Genomic DNA, 18959 nt, shown 5'->3' on the forward strand with positions numbered 1-18959 from the left:
AGTTCCTTGCTCTATTAATCACTTAACTTTAATTCTGAGGCATCCAGAGATCATTATTATAAAACATTTGTGGCAAACTCACTCTTCTTTCAGGAATGGTTATAAGATCATAGAAATAAGATGATATCCTTTAAAAAAACAAGAACAAAATATGGTTTTTACCAAATTTAAAGTAATTTTTGTGTAACTTCCGGTAACCTATAAATTTGTTCCAAATGTAATAATACTAAAAAAAATTATTGTGATTATGGTAGAAGTACAGTATACCAAAAAAGGTTAGCAATTTAGTAGCTATTATTTAGTATTGAATGTAAAATGTGGGCATTGAAATGTTTTAAAATCAGCATTTTCCTAGAAATCTCTCAGATTCACAAAATAAAACAAATCTACTTAAAATATTCCCCTGAAATAATGCTAAACTTCCATCAATTCTTCATTTTAGGTCTTCACTGGGATCTTCACAGCAGAAATGGTTCTCAAGATAATTGCCATGGATCCATATTATTATTTCCAAGAAGGCTGGAATATCTTTGATGGCATTATTGTCAGTCTCAGTTTAATGGAGCTCGGCCTGTCAAATGTGGAGGGATTATCTGTACTGAGATCATTCAGACTGGTACCTACATAGACAGTTTATATTTTGTCTTTAATTAACGGAACATTTATTTTGAAAGTGAATCAATGTATATTTATATTGTTATTTATTTTAATTGATATTTTAAATTTACACCAATATGTGTGGTATTTTAAGAAAATATGTAAATGTTCTCTTTAAAGCAAAATGTGACTATTTCCTAAGAATGATAAAAATGGTTGAAATACTACATAACGAGTTAGCTATGTAGAACACATTTTAAAATACTTATGTGTTTCTAAAATTATTTTCAATTTATTATTATTTTTTGCTTTAAAGTCTGTAAAGAAATGCAAATAAAAACTTTAGGCCCCAGTTACACTTACCTTTTCATCAACCTTACATATATCAGTGGGAGCTACTTTAAATGAACATATGGGAAAATACTTGATACAACTAGCACTTTAAATAATGATATAACAAACTTTTTAAAATGTATCAAAAAATTATTTAAGAATACGTAACATTTTTTTGGAAATTAAGTAAAATGTGCATTTTTTTCCAATTGAAAATAAGCCGCCTGTAAATTTTTAATCAAATTAGTTTATTTTACTTTTATTTTAAATGTGTGCATTAAAATATATAATGCCTGCTTTTAATATTTCTTCTTACTCTCTAAAATATAGTCTGAAGGTGACATTAATTTGCTAAATTCACGGTGTTTCCAATCAAGATATTAATTTGTTTTCATACATAAATCTATTGATAAATCAGAAATGTTTTATTTATCACCTCTGAAACATTTTCTTTTTAAATTTTTGCATTTAAGTGATATTATGATTTGATTTAAAATTCCATTAACACTTTTTTTCAAAATCTGAAATTTGTTTAGTATGGTTTGAGATTTTATACCCCTCAGCGGAGGGTTTGCAATATGGCATACTAATAAAACAATGTCTAACTGACTTCTCAAATTATATTGTAATTACTACTAAGAGTTCTTTTTCACTTGATTACAGCTTCGAGTTTTCAAGTTGGCAAAATCCTGGCCCACCCTGAATATGCTAATTAAAATCATTGGCAATTCTGTGGGAGCTCTGGGTAACCTCACCTTGGTGTTAGCCATCATTGTCTTCATTTTTGCTGTGGTCGGCATGCAGCTGTTTGGTAAGAGCTACAAAGAATGTGTCTGCAAGATCTCCAGTGACTGTCAACTTCCGCGCTGGCACATGAATGATTTCTTCCACTCCTTCCTGATTGTGTTCCGTGTGCTGTGTGGAGAGTGGATAGAGACCATGTGGGACTGTATGGAGGTCGCTGGCCAAACCATGTGCCTTATTGTTTTCATGTTGGTCATGGTCATTGGAAATCTTGTGGTAAGTATGTACAAATGTTTGTAATTAAGAACAAGATCAGATAGTAGCTAGGAAGGTAGCCTGACACAGTAGACATATCTCTGGTTTATCATCAATGATGTAGACTCGAATCTCAGTACAAGCACTCTGTGCATGGGCAGATTACTTAGCTTTTCTGAGGCTCAAGTTCCCATACTATGAAACTGAAATAACAAAACTGAAATTTTATGGTTGATGTGAGGATTAAATGAGGCCATATGAAATTTTAAGGGCAAAAATATTAGGTTTTTTTTCTTCGAAGAAATGTTTTTATCAAGACCAACTTTACCCTAATATTTTTATAGTCTGAATTATTTTATCCCAACATTATTTTGATAAGATAATGATCTCCAGTAAATCTAAAAATACAACTATCTATTCTATATTTAAATTGTTCTTTAGACATTCACAATTCATACTGTTTGCTTACTCAGAGGCATAAGTTGCATATTACCAAATTTTGAAGAAAAATTTCAATTAAATAGAGCATTATATTTTAGCTATGTATTATAACTATCCAAATGACTTCAAAGGAACTAAATATATTCTTTCCTGAATTTTCTTTCTTAAAGGAAAATAAATTATTACAGTTTAAGTTACTCATATGTATAGACACTGACCAGATTTAAAAGACTTACTTTTAGCTCTGACTTAAAAATATTAACATAAAAGCACAATTTGTATATTTGTGTTTTAATGTTTAAATTTCTCAATCATGTATGGACAAAGCACTTTTTTATGCTATCATACTAGATTTTTCCCTTGAGAGGAAAAACGAGATTGCTTAAAAGAATGTTCTGGGATACCAGTAGACAGACGATTTTTTCAGAATAGTAAATTAGGAAATTCTAGATTTTGAACAAAATCTAATACAGAATTAAGAAAGCAAACTGGGGTGCTTGCTTTGCATGTCTTCCTACCATGTAACATTTTTTTGAAACTCAGTAACCATGTGTCAAACTAAAAATATTCCTATAAATAAATTTCCTTCTGCATCAGCTATAATTAATTATTCCTGTATTAGTCATATTTTGTCAGTTAATAGGGTAGTTTTCCCCCATGTGTCCCAATGATACTCTGAGATTTAAGATTTCTTCATATTTTCTGCACAAAAATAGTAAAGAGAAAAGTAATTTATATTATATGGGTCTAGCCTATCCTTGGAATAATTTTAGATTTTTCTCCATCTGTTGAACTATTTGGACACACAAATTGCAAAGCATACTGATGGGAAATGTGTTATATAATTTGCATTTAGAAATTTCTGCTATTATAAAAGTTTGTGGCCATTGGACAAAGGAATTTATATTTCAAATATATTGTTTTAACATGTGTCACTAGGATATTAAATAAATAAATTTATTATTTACGCACGAAGCTAAATATTCCCTAATCAAACTGGTAAAACGAAGCAAAATGACTAAAATAAAAATACCTATTTTTTTCTCATTGGCTAAAATCGTAAAAATGGTATTATTGTCTTCCACTGGCAACCCTGAATAGATACGGTTTAGATCTCAAAAGTTTCACATTGTCCTCAGTAAGAAAAAGAAGGTGCTTGCTTATTTTACCTTGTGCCCCTACAGCAGGTAGAAGATATTAGATCCTTTGAAGTGTGCGTAATTTAGACATGGTGTCAAAAATATAGTAGGCATTCAAGAAAGATCTATATGCTTTCTGTTTAAGCTGTTATATTTATGTATACTTCAAGATCAATGTAGCCATTTTTTTTTCTTTTAGGTTCTGAACCTCTTTCTGGCCTTACTGTTGAGTTCATTTAGCTCAGACAATCTTGCTGCTACTGATGATGATAATGAAATGAACAATCTCCAGATTGCAGTAGGAAGGATGCAAAAAGGAATTGATTATGTGAAAAATAAGATACGGGAATGTTTCCGAAAAGCCTTTTTGAGAAAGCCAAAAGTTATAGAAGTCCAAGAAGGCAACAAAATAGACAGCTGCATGTCCAATAATACTGGAGTTGAAATAGGCAAAGAGCTAAATTACCTTAAAGATGGGAATGGAACTACCAGTGGTGTAGGTACTGGAAGCAGTGCTGAAAAATATGTAATTGACGAAAATGATTATATGTCATTCATAAACAACCCCAGCCTCACTGTAACAGTGCCAATTGCTGTTGGAGAGTCTGACTTTGAAAACTTAAATACCGAAGAGTTCAGCAGTGAGTCAGAACTAGAAGAAAGCAAAGAGGTAAGAATGCTTTTAAACTTTTGTTGTATTTCCTATGATAGCCATGAAATATGGTTATTTAGTATTTTTACTGTGTTTATATTATTTAAAACTATATTAAAGGTCATATAAATGGTAATGTTAGAAAAGTATGAGATATTCTTTATTGAGAAACTCATTCATAGAAATTCCAGCTTTCTACTGGAAATCTTCATTCTGAATAATTAGTATATTCATCTTCTTGATAGTTTGAAAATCTGGTAAAAACAAAATATGGCTTTAGAAAAAAGAGATGTTATTTAATGCAGTCTATTCTATACTAGAAAAATCAATGAACTATATTTTATTGATCATTGTATCATCTCCTTACTTTCTATAATATATTGTTTTGCTATGATTTATTCTAATGTGAAAGTTTTGTGTAGTTTTAGTTCACCTCTGAAAGTTTTATTAACTAAGACAACGTGTTTTCATTCATGAAAGTGTTACACATATAAGGAAAGTGCAAGTAGCACTGGTTATATTTTGCCCAGTGAAGGGTAAACAAATCTATAAGGTCTTCCAGATGAACTCAAAAATACTGAGAACTACTTAGAAAAGCTCCACTTGAAGATTACAGTTAAACTGTAGACTTAAAAGCTGCTCTCACTTTCACTAGCTATTTAAAAGAAGAAAATTATTCTTACTGTACGATTAGAACTCATGGAATCTCATAATAGTAATTTAATGGTATTAATTCTGCAATTTTGTGTTGTGACGAACAGGATGAAAATGTTTACTATTACATATTTGTGGATTTCTAATAGACCAATAGGAAGTAAGTTTAGCATAGTTATAAAAGAATGTTTTTGTTTGAAGATATTGACACCATAGGAATCAGACCAAAGATGTCTGATTTTGTGAGCATATTTTGGAATCTATTTTTAATAACGATATGTACAGAATTTGTATAAGTAATAAATAGTTGACAATGTTACAACTCATAGCATCATGGTCCTTTTATTCAGGCACTTCAGAGCTGCCCAGATGTATTATATAACAGTAAATTTTAAAATATTTTGAATATATTTCAAAATGAGGTAAAGATTCTTTATCTGAATTCAACTCAAAGTCTGCTTAGTGAGTTCAATTATAATCTATACATTGCATATTCTGGTAAAATAAAAATCTAATTCTAATTTTATTTTTCATCACCTGATATAGATTTATTTAAGAAGAAACACCAGTTAATTAAACATTTATTGAGCACTTTTTCTGAACTCAGCTGGACACTAAGAGTGAGGAAGAGTTAAAGGAGAGCTCCATAACATAACCCCCTTCAGAGAAGTCTCAACATCTTTGAAGAAGCTAACATGAACTCACAAAACCATTAAAGACGTATTAAAAAGTTTAATCCTACAGAACTGAATGTAAGGTTATAGGTATTGAGAATAGCAAGAATTTAGCAAGTCGTTAAATGGAAGAGATAAAATTACAATACAACTCAATGTTTGGGTCAAATACATGAATAGGAAGCAAAAAGCAGAAACCTACTAAACAAAAGACAGAGTTAAGAGTGAACTTAGTATTAAGGTGAGGCAGTGAAACAATCAGCATGAAAAAAATTAGTGGTTGAGAAGAGAGTGGAAAAATAGGTTTGAATGAAAAAGGCAGTTTCAGATTGTATAGTTTTTGAAGTAAGTCCAAGAGTCTGGAATTGGCTGCGTAGTCAATAAGGAGCTATTTGTTCTGTAGCAGGGGAAAGGCAACAGAAAAGTGATGTTTTAGGAAAATGTATTTGATATCAATCAGTAAAATAGTTTAAAGTGAGGGATAAAAGAGGTTTATCTTGGGGAATGTGGTAACAATAATTCGATAGCAATGAGGTGAGGAAACGCTGGGCTAGGGTAATAAGTATGGGAACTGAGACTAATTGTCACTATGATAAAACTAGTAAAGAATCTGGGAAACTGGAAAAATTTTAATGCCACTGTTTGAAACGGACTTTTTAGAAAAGTTACCAAGTTTTTGTGGGAAAAGGAGAGATTTGATTGAGATGTATTGAAGTAGAAGTGGACAGTGTTGGGAACCTGAGTCTGGGTGAAAGGTCGGGATTTAAAAATAGCTTCAATAATGCAGTTTTCATAATTATCTGATTCCCTGAAAATAGAGGAGCTCACCAAAGAAGTTATTATAAAGACAAAATAAGGGAAGGCCAGGAAGAAGACTAGCTTGGGATCAAGAAGAGATAGAAAAGCCAAAGAAGTAGATAAACTTTTGCTACATTAATATCATAGGTTTTATCACATTGGATCTATGAAATTAAAAATCTTCAAACAGATGGTTTCCAGAATACTTCAGAAACTCTATAATGTCCACAGATACTTCAAATGATTACCTAGAAAAATACTATCTCATTGTCATGTCTTTTTAATGGCTAAAAAATAATAAATTTGGAATAATGAGATATAATGTCTTCATTATAAAGTCTTGGGAAGCATTTTATTCTGAACAAAAATTCCTTACTGGTTGACTTTTTTTAATAAGCATTCCATCTTCTTCCAAGCTAATTTTGGATACATGGGATCTAATTACAGAATGTAATAAAATTGTTTAAAGTGTACAAATGTAATACTAGGAAAATAAAGTAAATATAAAATTAAATACTTTTATAAAGTTAGGATACAATTTCACATTATTTTGTGCAGTAAATTAAACTCAACGATAAATTTTATGTTGCTGGTTTTTAAAATTAGTACCAAAAAATCCTGAAAAATAAGGTAATTCTCATATATGCTCACACAAAGATTTTAAAGTATGCTGTTTTAAAAAATAAAAGCAAAAATCACCACATTCTAACATTATAAAGCAGATTTAGACAAATTCCAGCAAAGCTCAGTTTTGAGCAGAAATTTCTGAAAACTGCTGGCATTAAACACAGGTCACATTTCAGATATGCATTTATGGTGGCTGTGTTATTCTTTTTTTTAGTAGCTACAGCACATACACAAATTGAAAATGACATATTCATAAAGTGACATTTTGGTTTATGCTTCTTAGTGTTTTGACCACAAGTAGAAAAAGAACATTGAACCATGCTTTGGAGAACACAGAATATCCTTTGTCTTTGCTGAAAAAAATGAGAAAACATACAAGCTAAACCCAGCAGTGATATATGTCTCAATCAAAAGGAAGGAAAGAAGGAACCAAGGAAGGAAGGAAGGAAGGAAGGAAGGAAGGAAGGAAAAGAGGGAGGAAGGAAGAGAAGGAGGAAGGAAAAATCTTTTCAATACATTTCTGTTTTAAGAAGAGGCAGTAAATTAATCATTAATTTAGATGGTATTTGAAAACTCTACTTCCATTCACTTTAATAATAAAGTATATATGGTCATAGTGTAGTTGGGGAGAAATGATTCCCTATAAGTTTTTAGAGATAAAAACAATAATTACTGTTATTATATATTATATAATATATATTATATAGATGTATCTATTGTATCTATTCATATTGACCACTGACATAAACAGGCTGGTGTGGAAACAAATATAAAGATTTGCAGGAAAAAAATGTAAGAGAATCGAAGGTATGGATTTCAAAATAGTGTTCTTTTTATTTTAGAATAACTTAGAACTGTACAAATCTTATGACAAGATAAAACAGAATTTTGTTTGTTTTTATATTTTTAAAGTTCCCTTAATCATGATTTCTTGAAATTTTTATATGACTCTGGATTCCAACAATTTAATTCTTAAAAGATTTCATTGTCTTCCCAAAGGATATAGAATAAATGCTCTTAAGAATCATATTTGAAGTTAAATTCCAAAGCACAATCTAGCAATATCATACTGTGACCTTCACTGCTTACCATTCTTACTTCTCACAGGGGTAAAATCAAGCTGGAGACATCAAGAATGCAGCTCTGGTGTTTTTTAACCAGCCAGAGACTCGTGCCACCACTTTTACCCAGGTTACCCAAGCAAGTTGTACATGTACAATCACTTTCTAAATGAATTTTGATTGGCCTGCATGCTACTCAGCTATGTTCCTTCCCCTGCCATGGCAAGGAAGTGCTAGACATACCCAGCTGCTCTCTGCTGAATTGTGTGACATATCACAGCATGGTCAGGCAAGGCGGGCAGTCACACCATCATATTTGATTCTGCTAATGAGTTTTCCAGTTTAGTCTTTTTAGACTTTTAAAAGCAATAATTGCATGCTCATAGGATTTATATCTATTTTAAAACATAATAGGAATGTTGAAAGTTCATATAGTCAAGAACTTGAGAGCATGCATTTTTTTATTTCTCTGCTTTTGTTTCATTAAAATAAGACCACAACTTCTTTGTTGTTGATTCAGCCCTTATAAGTAAATTGTATTACCAAAATGAATCTCACAGGGTTTTTGGGGTTTTTTTGATAGTGATTTCATTTTCAGATTATTATATTCAGATCTGTGAATATAATTTTTAACCCAGCCAACTCATGTGCTCCAGATGGAAGGGTTTGCTTCCATGTTTTTTTGAGAAAGGCTCTGTTAAAAAAAAAAAGTAGTGTTCATGAAATTTTGGATATGAAGGGCCATAGTCTGTATGCATTTGGGCACCACATATCTTGGATTTTCAAGTAATTTAGGAAAGTTGTTAAGTCATGTGTCTGCAAAACCATAAGTGATAACTATAAGGTAATTAAAAGAAGGAAAGCAACATGATATGTGTTAGGAAAAGTTCATTGCATCTTCATCATTAATTGGTCCAGTATAGCCATTTTAAAAAAATTTCCCTAATCTAGATTAATTCTCTCTAAATGTTCTACCCAAAACTAAGAAAGCAGAAAAAAGACTTAGAAAATTTCCTACTTTATTATTAATTATATAATTTTATGAGGAATAAAAGGCATCATCTAAAATTACTGTATGTTTGTGGTTAACTAAATCTAGTTTATTCTCTTGACTCAACTTTCTCCTGTTGATATAATTGCTTACTGGAATCTCAGCCTGAGTGAGGGTTCTGCAAGGAAAATTCTAAAGGAAATATGAAAAGTTCATGAATATTGGAAGTTTTCAAGATTTCTGGTGAAAAATAAGTAGAGTCTGGGGTTATCTCTAGGTTTAATTTGTATATATGCTCTTCTTTAGGGATAACTGAGAATTAATTGTAGAATGCAACAAATTCAGGAATAAAATTATTAATGAAAAATAGAAATACAGTCCCTGATGGTTTGTGTGATTTTTACATTGCAAGCACTGACTTTTTAGTTACACTCTTTGTGAAACAATATGAGGCAACTCTTGCAGAGGCACAGATGGGTGTGTGAATGGCCATTTTAAATGTACCTCAACCTTTAGAGAACTGTTTTGGTGTTTTAGTGTACTTTTGCTGAAATTAAAGTCAATTAAGGCTGGTTTAGTGGCAACTTTTGCGTATTTTCTCAAAATAAACCAGCTTTTTCTTTTGCCTTCTTGATACCCCTTCACTTTACTTTTAAAGTACTACACAATTATTTTGCTTCACACATTATATACTCATTAAGACGATTTTAAAACAAAAGGAGCACCAGGGGTGTTGCACATTTAAAATATGTTGTGGTCAAACCAAATATTTTTAACCCTTCAATAAGTGGTCCAGAAAAAAGAACTATTGGTTTTAGTCGTATTCTTGCTGCCTTGGATAAGCAGCCCAATGGCCTCACTGTGGCTACTTTTTCTTCAAGTAAAATGTTTTAAGTCAAGATATGGATATGCACATCCAAAAGATCAGACTAAGGCCCTGACAGTATGTATGACCAAAAGATTTTCCTCTTCCACTTGCAAGACAAATTCCAGAAGTTTTGAGATCAATGGCTAGATTTTAAAGGCAATCTGTAATGGCTGAATCTTTTTTTTTTTTTGCCTCTTGAATCATACTGCAGTTTGTGAGAGTCAAACATTTGATAGTTGATTGGAAATAAATGAAATGTGAGCGCATTTCAGTGGAAGTAGGCCAGTTGCTAACATTCTCGTCTATCTCTGAAAGTTAAATTTCATTATTTAATTGGATAAAAATCAACGGCAATATTCAGCATAAGAGGAAATTTCTACATAAGTTCATGCTATTAGGGGGAAAACATGGTCGCATGGCCTTTTGGGGTGCTGATTCTGTCATTTCTTATGAGTGGTATTGCAGTTAACCTTCTTGAAAACTTCATATTCAGGTACCATGTCCTTGAGGACATGGTTCTTGGATCAGCGTGCGGCTTCCACAGCATTGCGCCAGGCTTCTGCTACAGCCAGGCATGTTTTCTGCGGCTGAATTAGGTCTGGAGAATGTTGCATCTTAAAACCTGCTTCCCAGTGTGCATAAGCCATCATCCCTCTGTAGACTTAGTAATTTCTACAAGGGATGGAAGAATCGAACCTTAAATGCCATAAAATATTGGAAGAGTAGGAAGAAAATAGTACAAGAAAACAAGTCCGAGCTTGTACTATGTGGTTTTATATGGAAGCTTTCTATTGTTATGCCTATATACTTCTTAATATTTTTCTAACTACTTCAGAATGAGTATTAATTTTAGTTATTTAGTATAGTCATCAAGTTCCTTAATATGGAAATTTTCATTTCAGGTTTCTTTGCTCTTTTTTTATATCATAGTATCACAGCTATGGCAATATATAGAAAGTAAGTTATTCTTTGTATTTATCATCAGTCTCGTGCTTTTAAATCAGTTACATGCTTTTAAATAAATCATTTTGGAAGTCATATTGATATGGCTATGACAAAATGTATCACAAACTACACCCTACCGGAGTATAAATGTCAAAGTGTTGAACTTAGAAAATGTTTAGATTCTGTAGATAGTATTACATCAATGTGTAGAAGTTTAAATGCTTAAGAAGTTTCCTAGGGTATAAGTTAATGGTTTAAAAATACAGCAATAAAATTATTTATGTATCCAGTGACCAAAGTATATCAGGAAATATATGATAATTGGTTGTTATAACTTAAAGACAGCCTAAGCCTTAATTTTAAATTGTAAGTAAATTCACATTTTCAAAAATTTTATGTAGTTGATTCGATATTTTCATAATTTTATAGAATAAAATGCATTCTATGACAAAATCATGGCCTATGAAGGTTATAATATAAATAAGCCTGATTCTTCAATTTAGGAAGAATTAACTTTATGGCAACCTCCATAGGGAAAGGAACTTCTCACAAAACACTTTTTAGTGAAATGAACACTAGTTTACCAATTATCTTTTAAGCTTTGGTTTGAGGGTCTCAAGTCTCTGTCTGAACATTCCTTAAGGAACTTTCCAGAGCATAAATTTTAAGAATTTATCCTTATATTATCCTTATAAACAGAAAAACTCCTGGGTAACAGTGAAGCAATTCTCTATGTAAAATGCTTGTTTGAGAAGACATGCAGAGTTTTTTCCTTTGCCTGTTTTCAAAAGACATGTTTTACCTCATAATGCTAGGAGGATAGAGGCTAATTAACTCACTACTGATCCTCCCTACTTTATGATTTTTGAATGCATAGTCTCCATAGCATTTAGAAAATTAAAATTATTTATATCCAACACGTTAACCATATTTACCAATGTTAATAATGTGAAGCCAGTACCAATAACAAAAATACATACAGAGAGGTCAATACTTAGTAAACACCAGATTCAGTTGTCATTCAGATTAGCAGCTACTATTACTTATGCTGTGAAGGGCTTGTTCAAATAAGTGTTTAAGATACCTGTATAATATATGGCAGATAATTATAATGAAAAATATTCAACACTTCACAATTATATTAACAGTAGTAAAATGAGAAGTGAAGGATGACTATATTTTCTAAAGTTTTCTAAAAGAAAAGTATATGTGTACTTGTGTGTGTATATACACATATACTTATTAATATCTTCCCTTAGATTTCTTTATCAAATGTCAGCCTATATTTTAGAGCAACATTTTGGAAATAACATGTATTTTTATCACTAACATATTATTAATTAGACAATTCCTATTCATTAAGAAAATACATTTTCTAATACAATTAGACTTCTGTCAAGACCATGATGGAGGGATTTAGACATTTCCATGATTATTTCAAAATAGATGAAATTATCTAAATACTATAATTCTCTCTATAAGAATAATTCTAAAATGCAATCATTAATTTATTCACTCTTCATAAACCTGATCAACACTATTTAGTGTCTATTTTATGCTTGGATATTTTGATATACATATGTGTGTGTGTGTGTGTACATTTTTGGTATATATGTTTATATATATGTACATAAGTATATAATTTTATGTACATATATAATTTATATATATTTATAAGAATATTTAGTCAAAACAAACAAGTATAAGGACTAAAAGTCTATAAAATTAAGTGTGGAAATATGCAAGAAAGAAAGGATTCATGGAGAAGGTGGACCATGACCAGGCTCAAAAGAAATTCCTGAGCTTGAAATGGCCAAGAAAAAGAAGAAACACGAAACTTTTCATAACTAATCTCAAAAAAAATTTGGTTTCTTACTGGTTTTATATATGCAGTTATGATATTATCATATTATGCAATTATGATATTATTACTGCCACTCATTAAATGTCATAGTGTCCAATCCATAAAACAAGAAGTAACATTTGAAGGAAAGAGTTAGTTGCTGAGTCAAAACAATTATCTAATATTTTCTTCATGAAACCAGAAGCTGCAGCAATTCTATCCAGCACTAGCTTTCATAGGATTTCCTTAGAAAAATAAAGATATCCTGGCTGTAGTAAGCCCAAAATTCCTAGGAGAAGAAAATGTCTTGGCCTTCCACCTCTCCAAAATGTAGAGGAATTTAATGGTAAAATTCTTGCACTATAATAATCCTATAAATCATCAGCCAAAAATCATCAGTCTAGCTTCTATCTGCAGACTACTCCAGACATGGAGGTATTTTATTATAGAATTATATTTTGACTTAAAGTAATTTTAATAATATATTTAGTTGTACCTGGCTAGCCTCTCCCTCAAAGTAACATCACAGAAAGTATCATCTGGATACTATTCTTCAATTAGTTCACATTATAAAATATTAAACTACATTTATATTATAATTTCAATAAATCAAAAATTTTGAGCCAAATTTCCTCCGATATGACCTATATTGAGGGAGTCATTTAGATATTTTTTTAATAACACATTACTCTTTCAGAAGCAGAGTGACCCTACCACTAGCTACTAAAGTAAATGGAGGTTTTGAAAGCATTAACCTGTCCATGTGCTGTTCTTTCCTTCTAAAAGCTTTACATTGCCTAGGCTGTGTTGTATGTCATGTCTTTGCACCAGTTTTCATAAAGCATTACATATCCATAATGTCTTCCCAAGTGATCTCAGAGTACTTACTAGATATTTATTCTTGTAACACTGAAATGGCTCTTCTTAGCCATGTGGCATGTCATAGTGATTTATATAATGGAAAAATTCACAGCCTGATCACATGTTGAATTAAGAATGTGCTCCTAATAAGTCTACCCAGATTCTGGACAATGCCATTTACGAAGAAATTTCCATTTAGAATTCTTTGGCAAGTACTGAATTCATAATTCATTTAAGCAATTGAGAGAGAGAGAGAGAGAGAGAGAGAGAGAGAGAGAGAGAGAGAGAGAGAGAGATCCATCTTTTTCTGCTAGTAAAGAGTGAAGAAAATTACATAAGCCAGAGGAAAATATAGCTCAAAATTGAAGTATAATGACTGTGACTAATGTTAATGAGCCATTCTTCCTTTCTAAAATTATAGAAACATGGACAGTAGTTACAGACAACTGGTAATGTTCTTTGCCCTCTGAAAATTTCCATTGGAAGTGATGGAAAGTACAATTTGATTTGATGCATTTTAATTAATATAATCAGCAGTGGATGTCAGCATACAAGACTTTTATCAAACTATTCTTGAGTTGGTCTTAGTCTTAATGTATTAAATTATTTTCGTATGGATTCATACATAAATGGAGATCACAGAACAAGTTAATCAGTATAATCCATCCTTTCCAAATCACCCACATTGAATGCTGTCTAAACATTTTTTTGTCTGAACCAAGTCAGTAGTTGCATTGTTTTGAAAAGTAGGACTTTAATTATTTTATAATTATTAGTATGAATTATGTAAAATCAGTAATGTTAATAGAATCAAATGCTATCTCTACCATTTTTTGCACCGTATGACAGAGTATTTCCAAATTAACTGAATAAAAGGGGAAAAAAGTTACATCTTTGCAATGGGGTTTTGTTTCCAGAAATTAAATGCAACCAGCTCATCTGAAGGAAGCACAGTTGATGTTGCTCCACCCCGAGAAGGTGACCAAGCTGAAATTGAACCAGAGGAAGACCTTAAACCAGAAGCTTGTTTTACTGAAGGTAAACAAGCTCTAATATGATTAAATGTCATCTCCCCTTTTTCCTTACAGAGAAGGATGATACCTCATTTCAAAGAAATATTTCAAAAAATTGGTGAAGGCATGTTTATCTTTGTTTTCCTCTTTTCTTCCAAAATGTTAGTTTATCTATACTTCCAGATTATACTATAGCAGTGTCTGTGCTTGCACAATTAAGATGATTTAACATGTCTTTTTCCTTTAGTCCTCAGAATAAAGTTGACTCTATGAGATAAATGACATTCTGGAATGTCATCTCATTGATACAGCACTCCCTTCAGACCTCATTGTTAGTGTGATTATTTGATTTATAGATGCTGCAATAATTACACCCCATCCCTTATAGTTTCAAATGTGGTTAATTTGTGCTGTAGCCAGAGCTGTCTAGGGATGTAAATGTGTTGTAGAGCTTTGACACAGAGAAGAGTAATTCTCACAGCAACCAGTGCAGTGTCTTGCATACAAATCAATAAAGATTTGCTGACTCAGTGTGATTGGATTTAATCTGATAAGTTAAAAGCTCAGAGAGTTAGAGGAGGAGAGTAGATTCAAGTTAGAAATAACATGAAAGCAAAGAGGGGGAGGAAAAGAAATAGAGATACTGACTGACAAGATGAGTCATAGGTGTGACTTAGAAAAGCACTGAAGCTGAAAATAAATTAGCTTGGGAAAACTGACAATGGCTGATAACTGGGAAGACAGGGGGATTTTCTGTCATGATAAGAAGGGAGTGAAAGTCCAGGATCACATCAAAAAATGAATAAACAATTTGAATGTGTAGTTTTCCCCCAAACCTGAGAAGTGTTATTGGACCCTATTTTCATCAGTGACCTTGAGGTGAAGAGAGATCCTAACTAGTGTTAAGGAATGAAACATTTATACTCAAGCAACTCTTGGTAAAGTAATTCCTTGAATTCTAGATAGCTGGCTAAATAACTAAATCTGAAAATGATTCATTATACAGGAAGGATATTGAAGATAACTAGAGAATGGAGTAACCAGTTACCCTATAAAATAATGATCTGAGCCTGGGGTGTGGAGGGAGCAACAAAGTTTTTTTTTTTTTTTCCTAATTAATAGTAAAATATTTTTCTAATTTATTATATTTAATTTTATCTTTTAGGATGTATTAAAAAGTTTCCATTCTGTCAAGTAAGTATAGAAGAAGGCAAAGGAAAGATCTGGTGGAATCTTCGGAAAACCTGCTACAGTATTGTTGAGCACAACTGGTTTGAGACTTTCATTGTCTTCATGATCCTTCTTAGTAGTGGTGCTTTGGTAAGTGAAAAGCATATTGCAAGAATCAGATTCTAGTAGAATAGCTTATTTTCTGAAAATACCAGAAGCATATGTTGAGTTTAAGAAGTAAAGGAGAAAGTGTATCTGTGCCTTGCAGAGCTTGGCACCCAGAGTTGAATTGTGCAAAATTCAGTACAAAATAAATCAAGGCCATGAAGAGCCAGATGGAATTTCTCATCTGGTGTTTTTCTAACAGATGTTTTCCTCACTGAGACAATCATTTACAGAGACATTCTGTAACTATGTTACCTTCCACATCAAATACCATCCAGTTCTCACTATTAATCATATTAACATTTATAGACTAAAAGTATATCTTGCTTTCTTTATGTCTAATCAATTTATTCTTTCAAAATAATACGGATCATTCAGGAAATCATTCCAATCATTATGTTGGAATAGTTCAAGTCTCTCCCTCATCAACAAAACTTCTAATTATTTTCTGAGTTTACTACTCTAAAAGCACGTCTTTGTAGTAGTAATTGAAATAGAAATTTTGGGGTAAAAGGCAGGGAAGAAAGTACATACTAAATCAGTGAAGATACTGACATTTCCTTGCCAACATTTTCCATTAGTTTTAGACTTTAAATGTTGTCTAATGTTCAATGTTTGCCTGATGTTAGCTAATATTTATTAAATTATTGCTTTGTGACCAGTATTATACTAAGCAATTTTATCAAGTATTTGGGGGAGGCAAGCCATTCAAGTAAAATAAAAGCATTCTTCATTCACAGGCTTTTGAAGATATATACATTGAACAGCGAAAGACTATCAAAACCATGCTAGAATATGCTGACAAAGTCTTCACTTATATATTCATTCTGGAAATGCTTCTCAAATGGGTAGCGTATGGATTTCAAACATATTTCACTAATGCCTGGTGCTGGCTAGATTTCTTGATCGTTGATGTAAGTATACTGAGTGATTTTTATTAAATTGTTTTTTAAAAAGGCAAATTTTACATTTCATATACTTCTAGAATTAAAACTTTGACTTTTGAGAACCTGGTTTCACTAATGCTGACACAATTATGCAATTATCTTTTTAAAAATATAATAAATGCAATAAATGCAAAAAATGTTAAAAGTCTCTTGGAAAACAGTAGAAGAGGTCCTAAAGATGTGGACAGTGGTAAGAGAAAACAGAGAGAGAACTGCTCTGTCATAAGGAGACAGCTCTTCTTTTTCTGAAAGTTAAGGACCTCAAGTTAAGGAATAACTTAAAAAAAATCAGTGTTAATTGACAGATCTAAGCACTTACTAACAGTTCAAAAAAAAAAAATTCAGGGAAGTAAAATCAGGACAGATTTGGGGCCAGCAATTATGAGAATTGCTCTTTAATACCTTACTAGAGTACATTTTATTAAATAATGTTAAAAAAAAAAAACCCTACATTGTATCTATTCAGCTGTATACCCACAAAGAATAAAATGCATTTCTATTCTTAAATCAGTAGTTAGATAGCCCAGGAGCTAATCAGATATTTACCATGCAAAGAGTTAGGTGTAGGAGCCCTGCTCTGAATCTGATTACCCTGGGATAAGCAGTCATAGGAACATTGCCAAAAATGGGATCTGACTTACAGCCTTTTTTTTTTTTTATTCCAAGCGATATAGAGGCAATGGGGCAAAATAACAGTCACCTGGTTCTTTGTAGTCTGTGATATTCCACTGCACAAGGCTTTCCCAACAAAACAAAGTGCTCTAAGCAACCTCTAGCTGTTTCCTAGCAATCATAAAGCACTTTATTTTTAGCTTTAACACTTGCCACTATTAATCAATGATTATCGTACATGTCCATTCATTCTTTTTATCATTTTTGACAAGTGTGGGCCTATCTAAATTCTATTCCCCTTTCTCTCACACATACATACTCATCTCTATAACCAAAATGTGTTCAACTCTTTGAGTTGAGAATAAATCTGCTGCCAAGTCACTCTTAATAGACCAGAAATGACTTCCAATTTCCATGGCTGGTATTTAATAAATACTAAAGATGAATGTCAGTATTATCCTGAAAAGCTATCCATAAGAGGAAGTTTAATATTCTCATATTCTGCAGCTGGAATAGACCTTAAGGAATATCTAACCTTTATTCTGGTTTTCTAAAGAGTTTATTTTAAAATGAAGCCTCAGTTTAAATAATTTTCCTAAAATAGCATATCTACTTAGTAACAAAGCTAAGATTAGTGTCCAAATTTCCTAATTCTCAATTCAGGGCTCTTTTATCCCACAGATTTCTTATCTAACTGGTACAAATGTATTATTATTTTTACAGATTAGCTTTAGGATATAGCATTTATAATCTCTAGCTTCTTCCTGAAAAGATGGAACACTAAATACATTAAGAATCTTATTTAGTTCAAAAAGATTTTGTCATGTATGAAGATCATTTACAAATTTGATAGAAGTTCTTCAGAACATTGTGAAATTTATTGAATATTTACATTTACTAAAAAATTTATATTCACTGAAATACTACATTGCACTTTTAGTATTCCACGTATTTCCCTCATCCAGAAGATGTGAATATGATGCAAAAAAAATCTCTCAAAAACAGGGGCTTTGTATCTTGTTTGTATCCTTAAACAGCTGATATAGACACTTAGGGATCTATCAAATAATGTCAAAAATGAATAAATCAATGACAAAGAATGGTGCCCAAAAAATTACTTTTTCTTTAAGTGAGACTAAATTAATAGATTAGAACTGGGTATTTAAAACATCTTACCTTTGGGTAAATTATGTTACCTTAAATGGGTCTATTTTTTTCTTTTTCCCAAAGCAGGGACTGAAATACACAAGTTAGTTGTAATCTCAGATAACAACTTGTTCTCAGACCACTGGGTCCACTGAGCTAAAGTAAATGCAGAATTAAAATAGTTTCACAATCCTTCAGGTATATTGCTGTAACAAAACTAAATAGCCACAAAAAGCTAAAACAAAAGAAAAAACAAAACTGAGGTAAGAGTGAAGCACTTCAAACCAGAAGAAATATACTTTTGAACTTTGAGAAATTTATCTATGTAAAAAATGTAATTTCTTCAGTTCTCTAAAAGTAAAAGTAGATTGTAGTGGGCTATCTGTCTAACTTTCTAACATTCATTCACTAATTCAATTAATA

General features: G+C 31.6%; 1 protein-coding gene across 8 annotated transcripts in view; it reads left to right on the forward strand.

Moving 5' to 3' along the window:
- Positions 1–18959, forward strand: part of SCN3A (sodium voltage-gated channel alpha subunit 3) — a 90325-nt gene that overhangs the window by 51643 nt on the left and 19723 nt on the right. For all 8 annotated transcript variants that reach the window (XM_011358339.1, XM_023528589.1, XM_011358356.1 and 5 more), the window contains exons 14-19: positions 443–616; positions 1594–1950; positions 3709–4179; positions 14401–14521; positions 15662–15816; positions 16572–16745. In XM_011358339.1, the coding sequence (XP_011356641.1) occupies positions 443–616; positions 1594–1950; positions 3709–4179; positions 14401–14521; positions 15662–15816; positions 16572–16745 (1452 nt within the window). The remainder of the gene's footprint in view (positions 1–442; positions 617–1593; positions 1951–3708; positions 4180–14400; positions 14522–15661; positions 15817–16571; positions 16746–18959) is intronic.

The sequence above is a fragment of the Pteropus vampyrus genome, unplaced genomic scaffold (genome assembly GCF_000151845.1).
Source record: "Pteropus vampyrus isolate Shadow unplaced genomic scaffold, Pvam_2.0 Scaffold2, whole genome shotgun sequence".
Classification (NCBI taxonomy): Eukaryota; Metazoa; Chordata; class Mammalia; order Chiroptera; family Pteropodidae; genus Pteropus; species Pteropus vampyrus.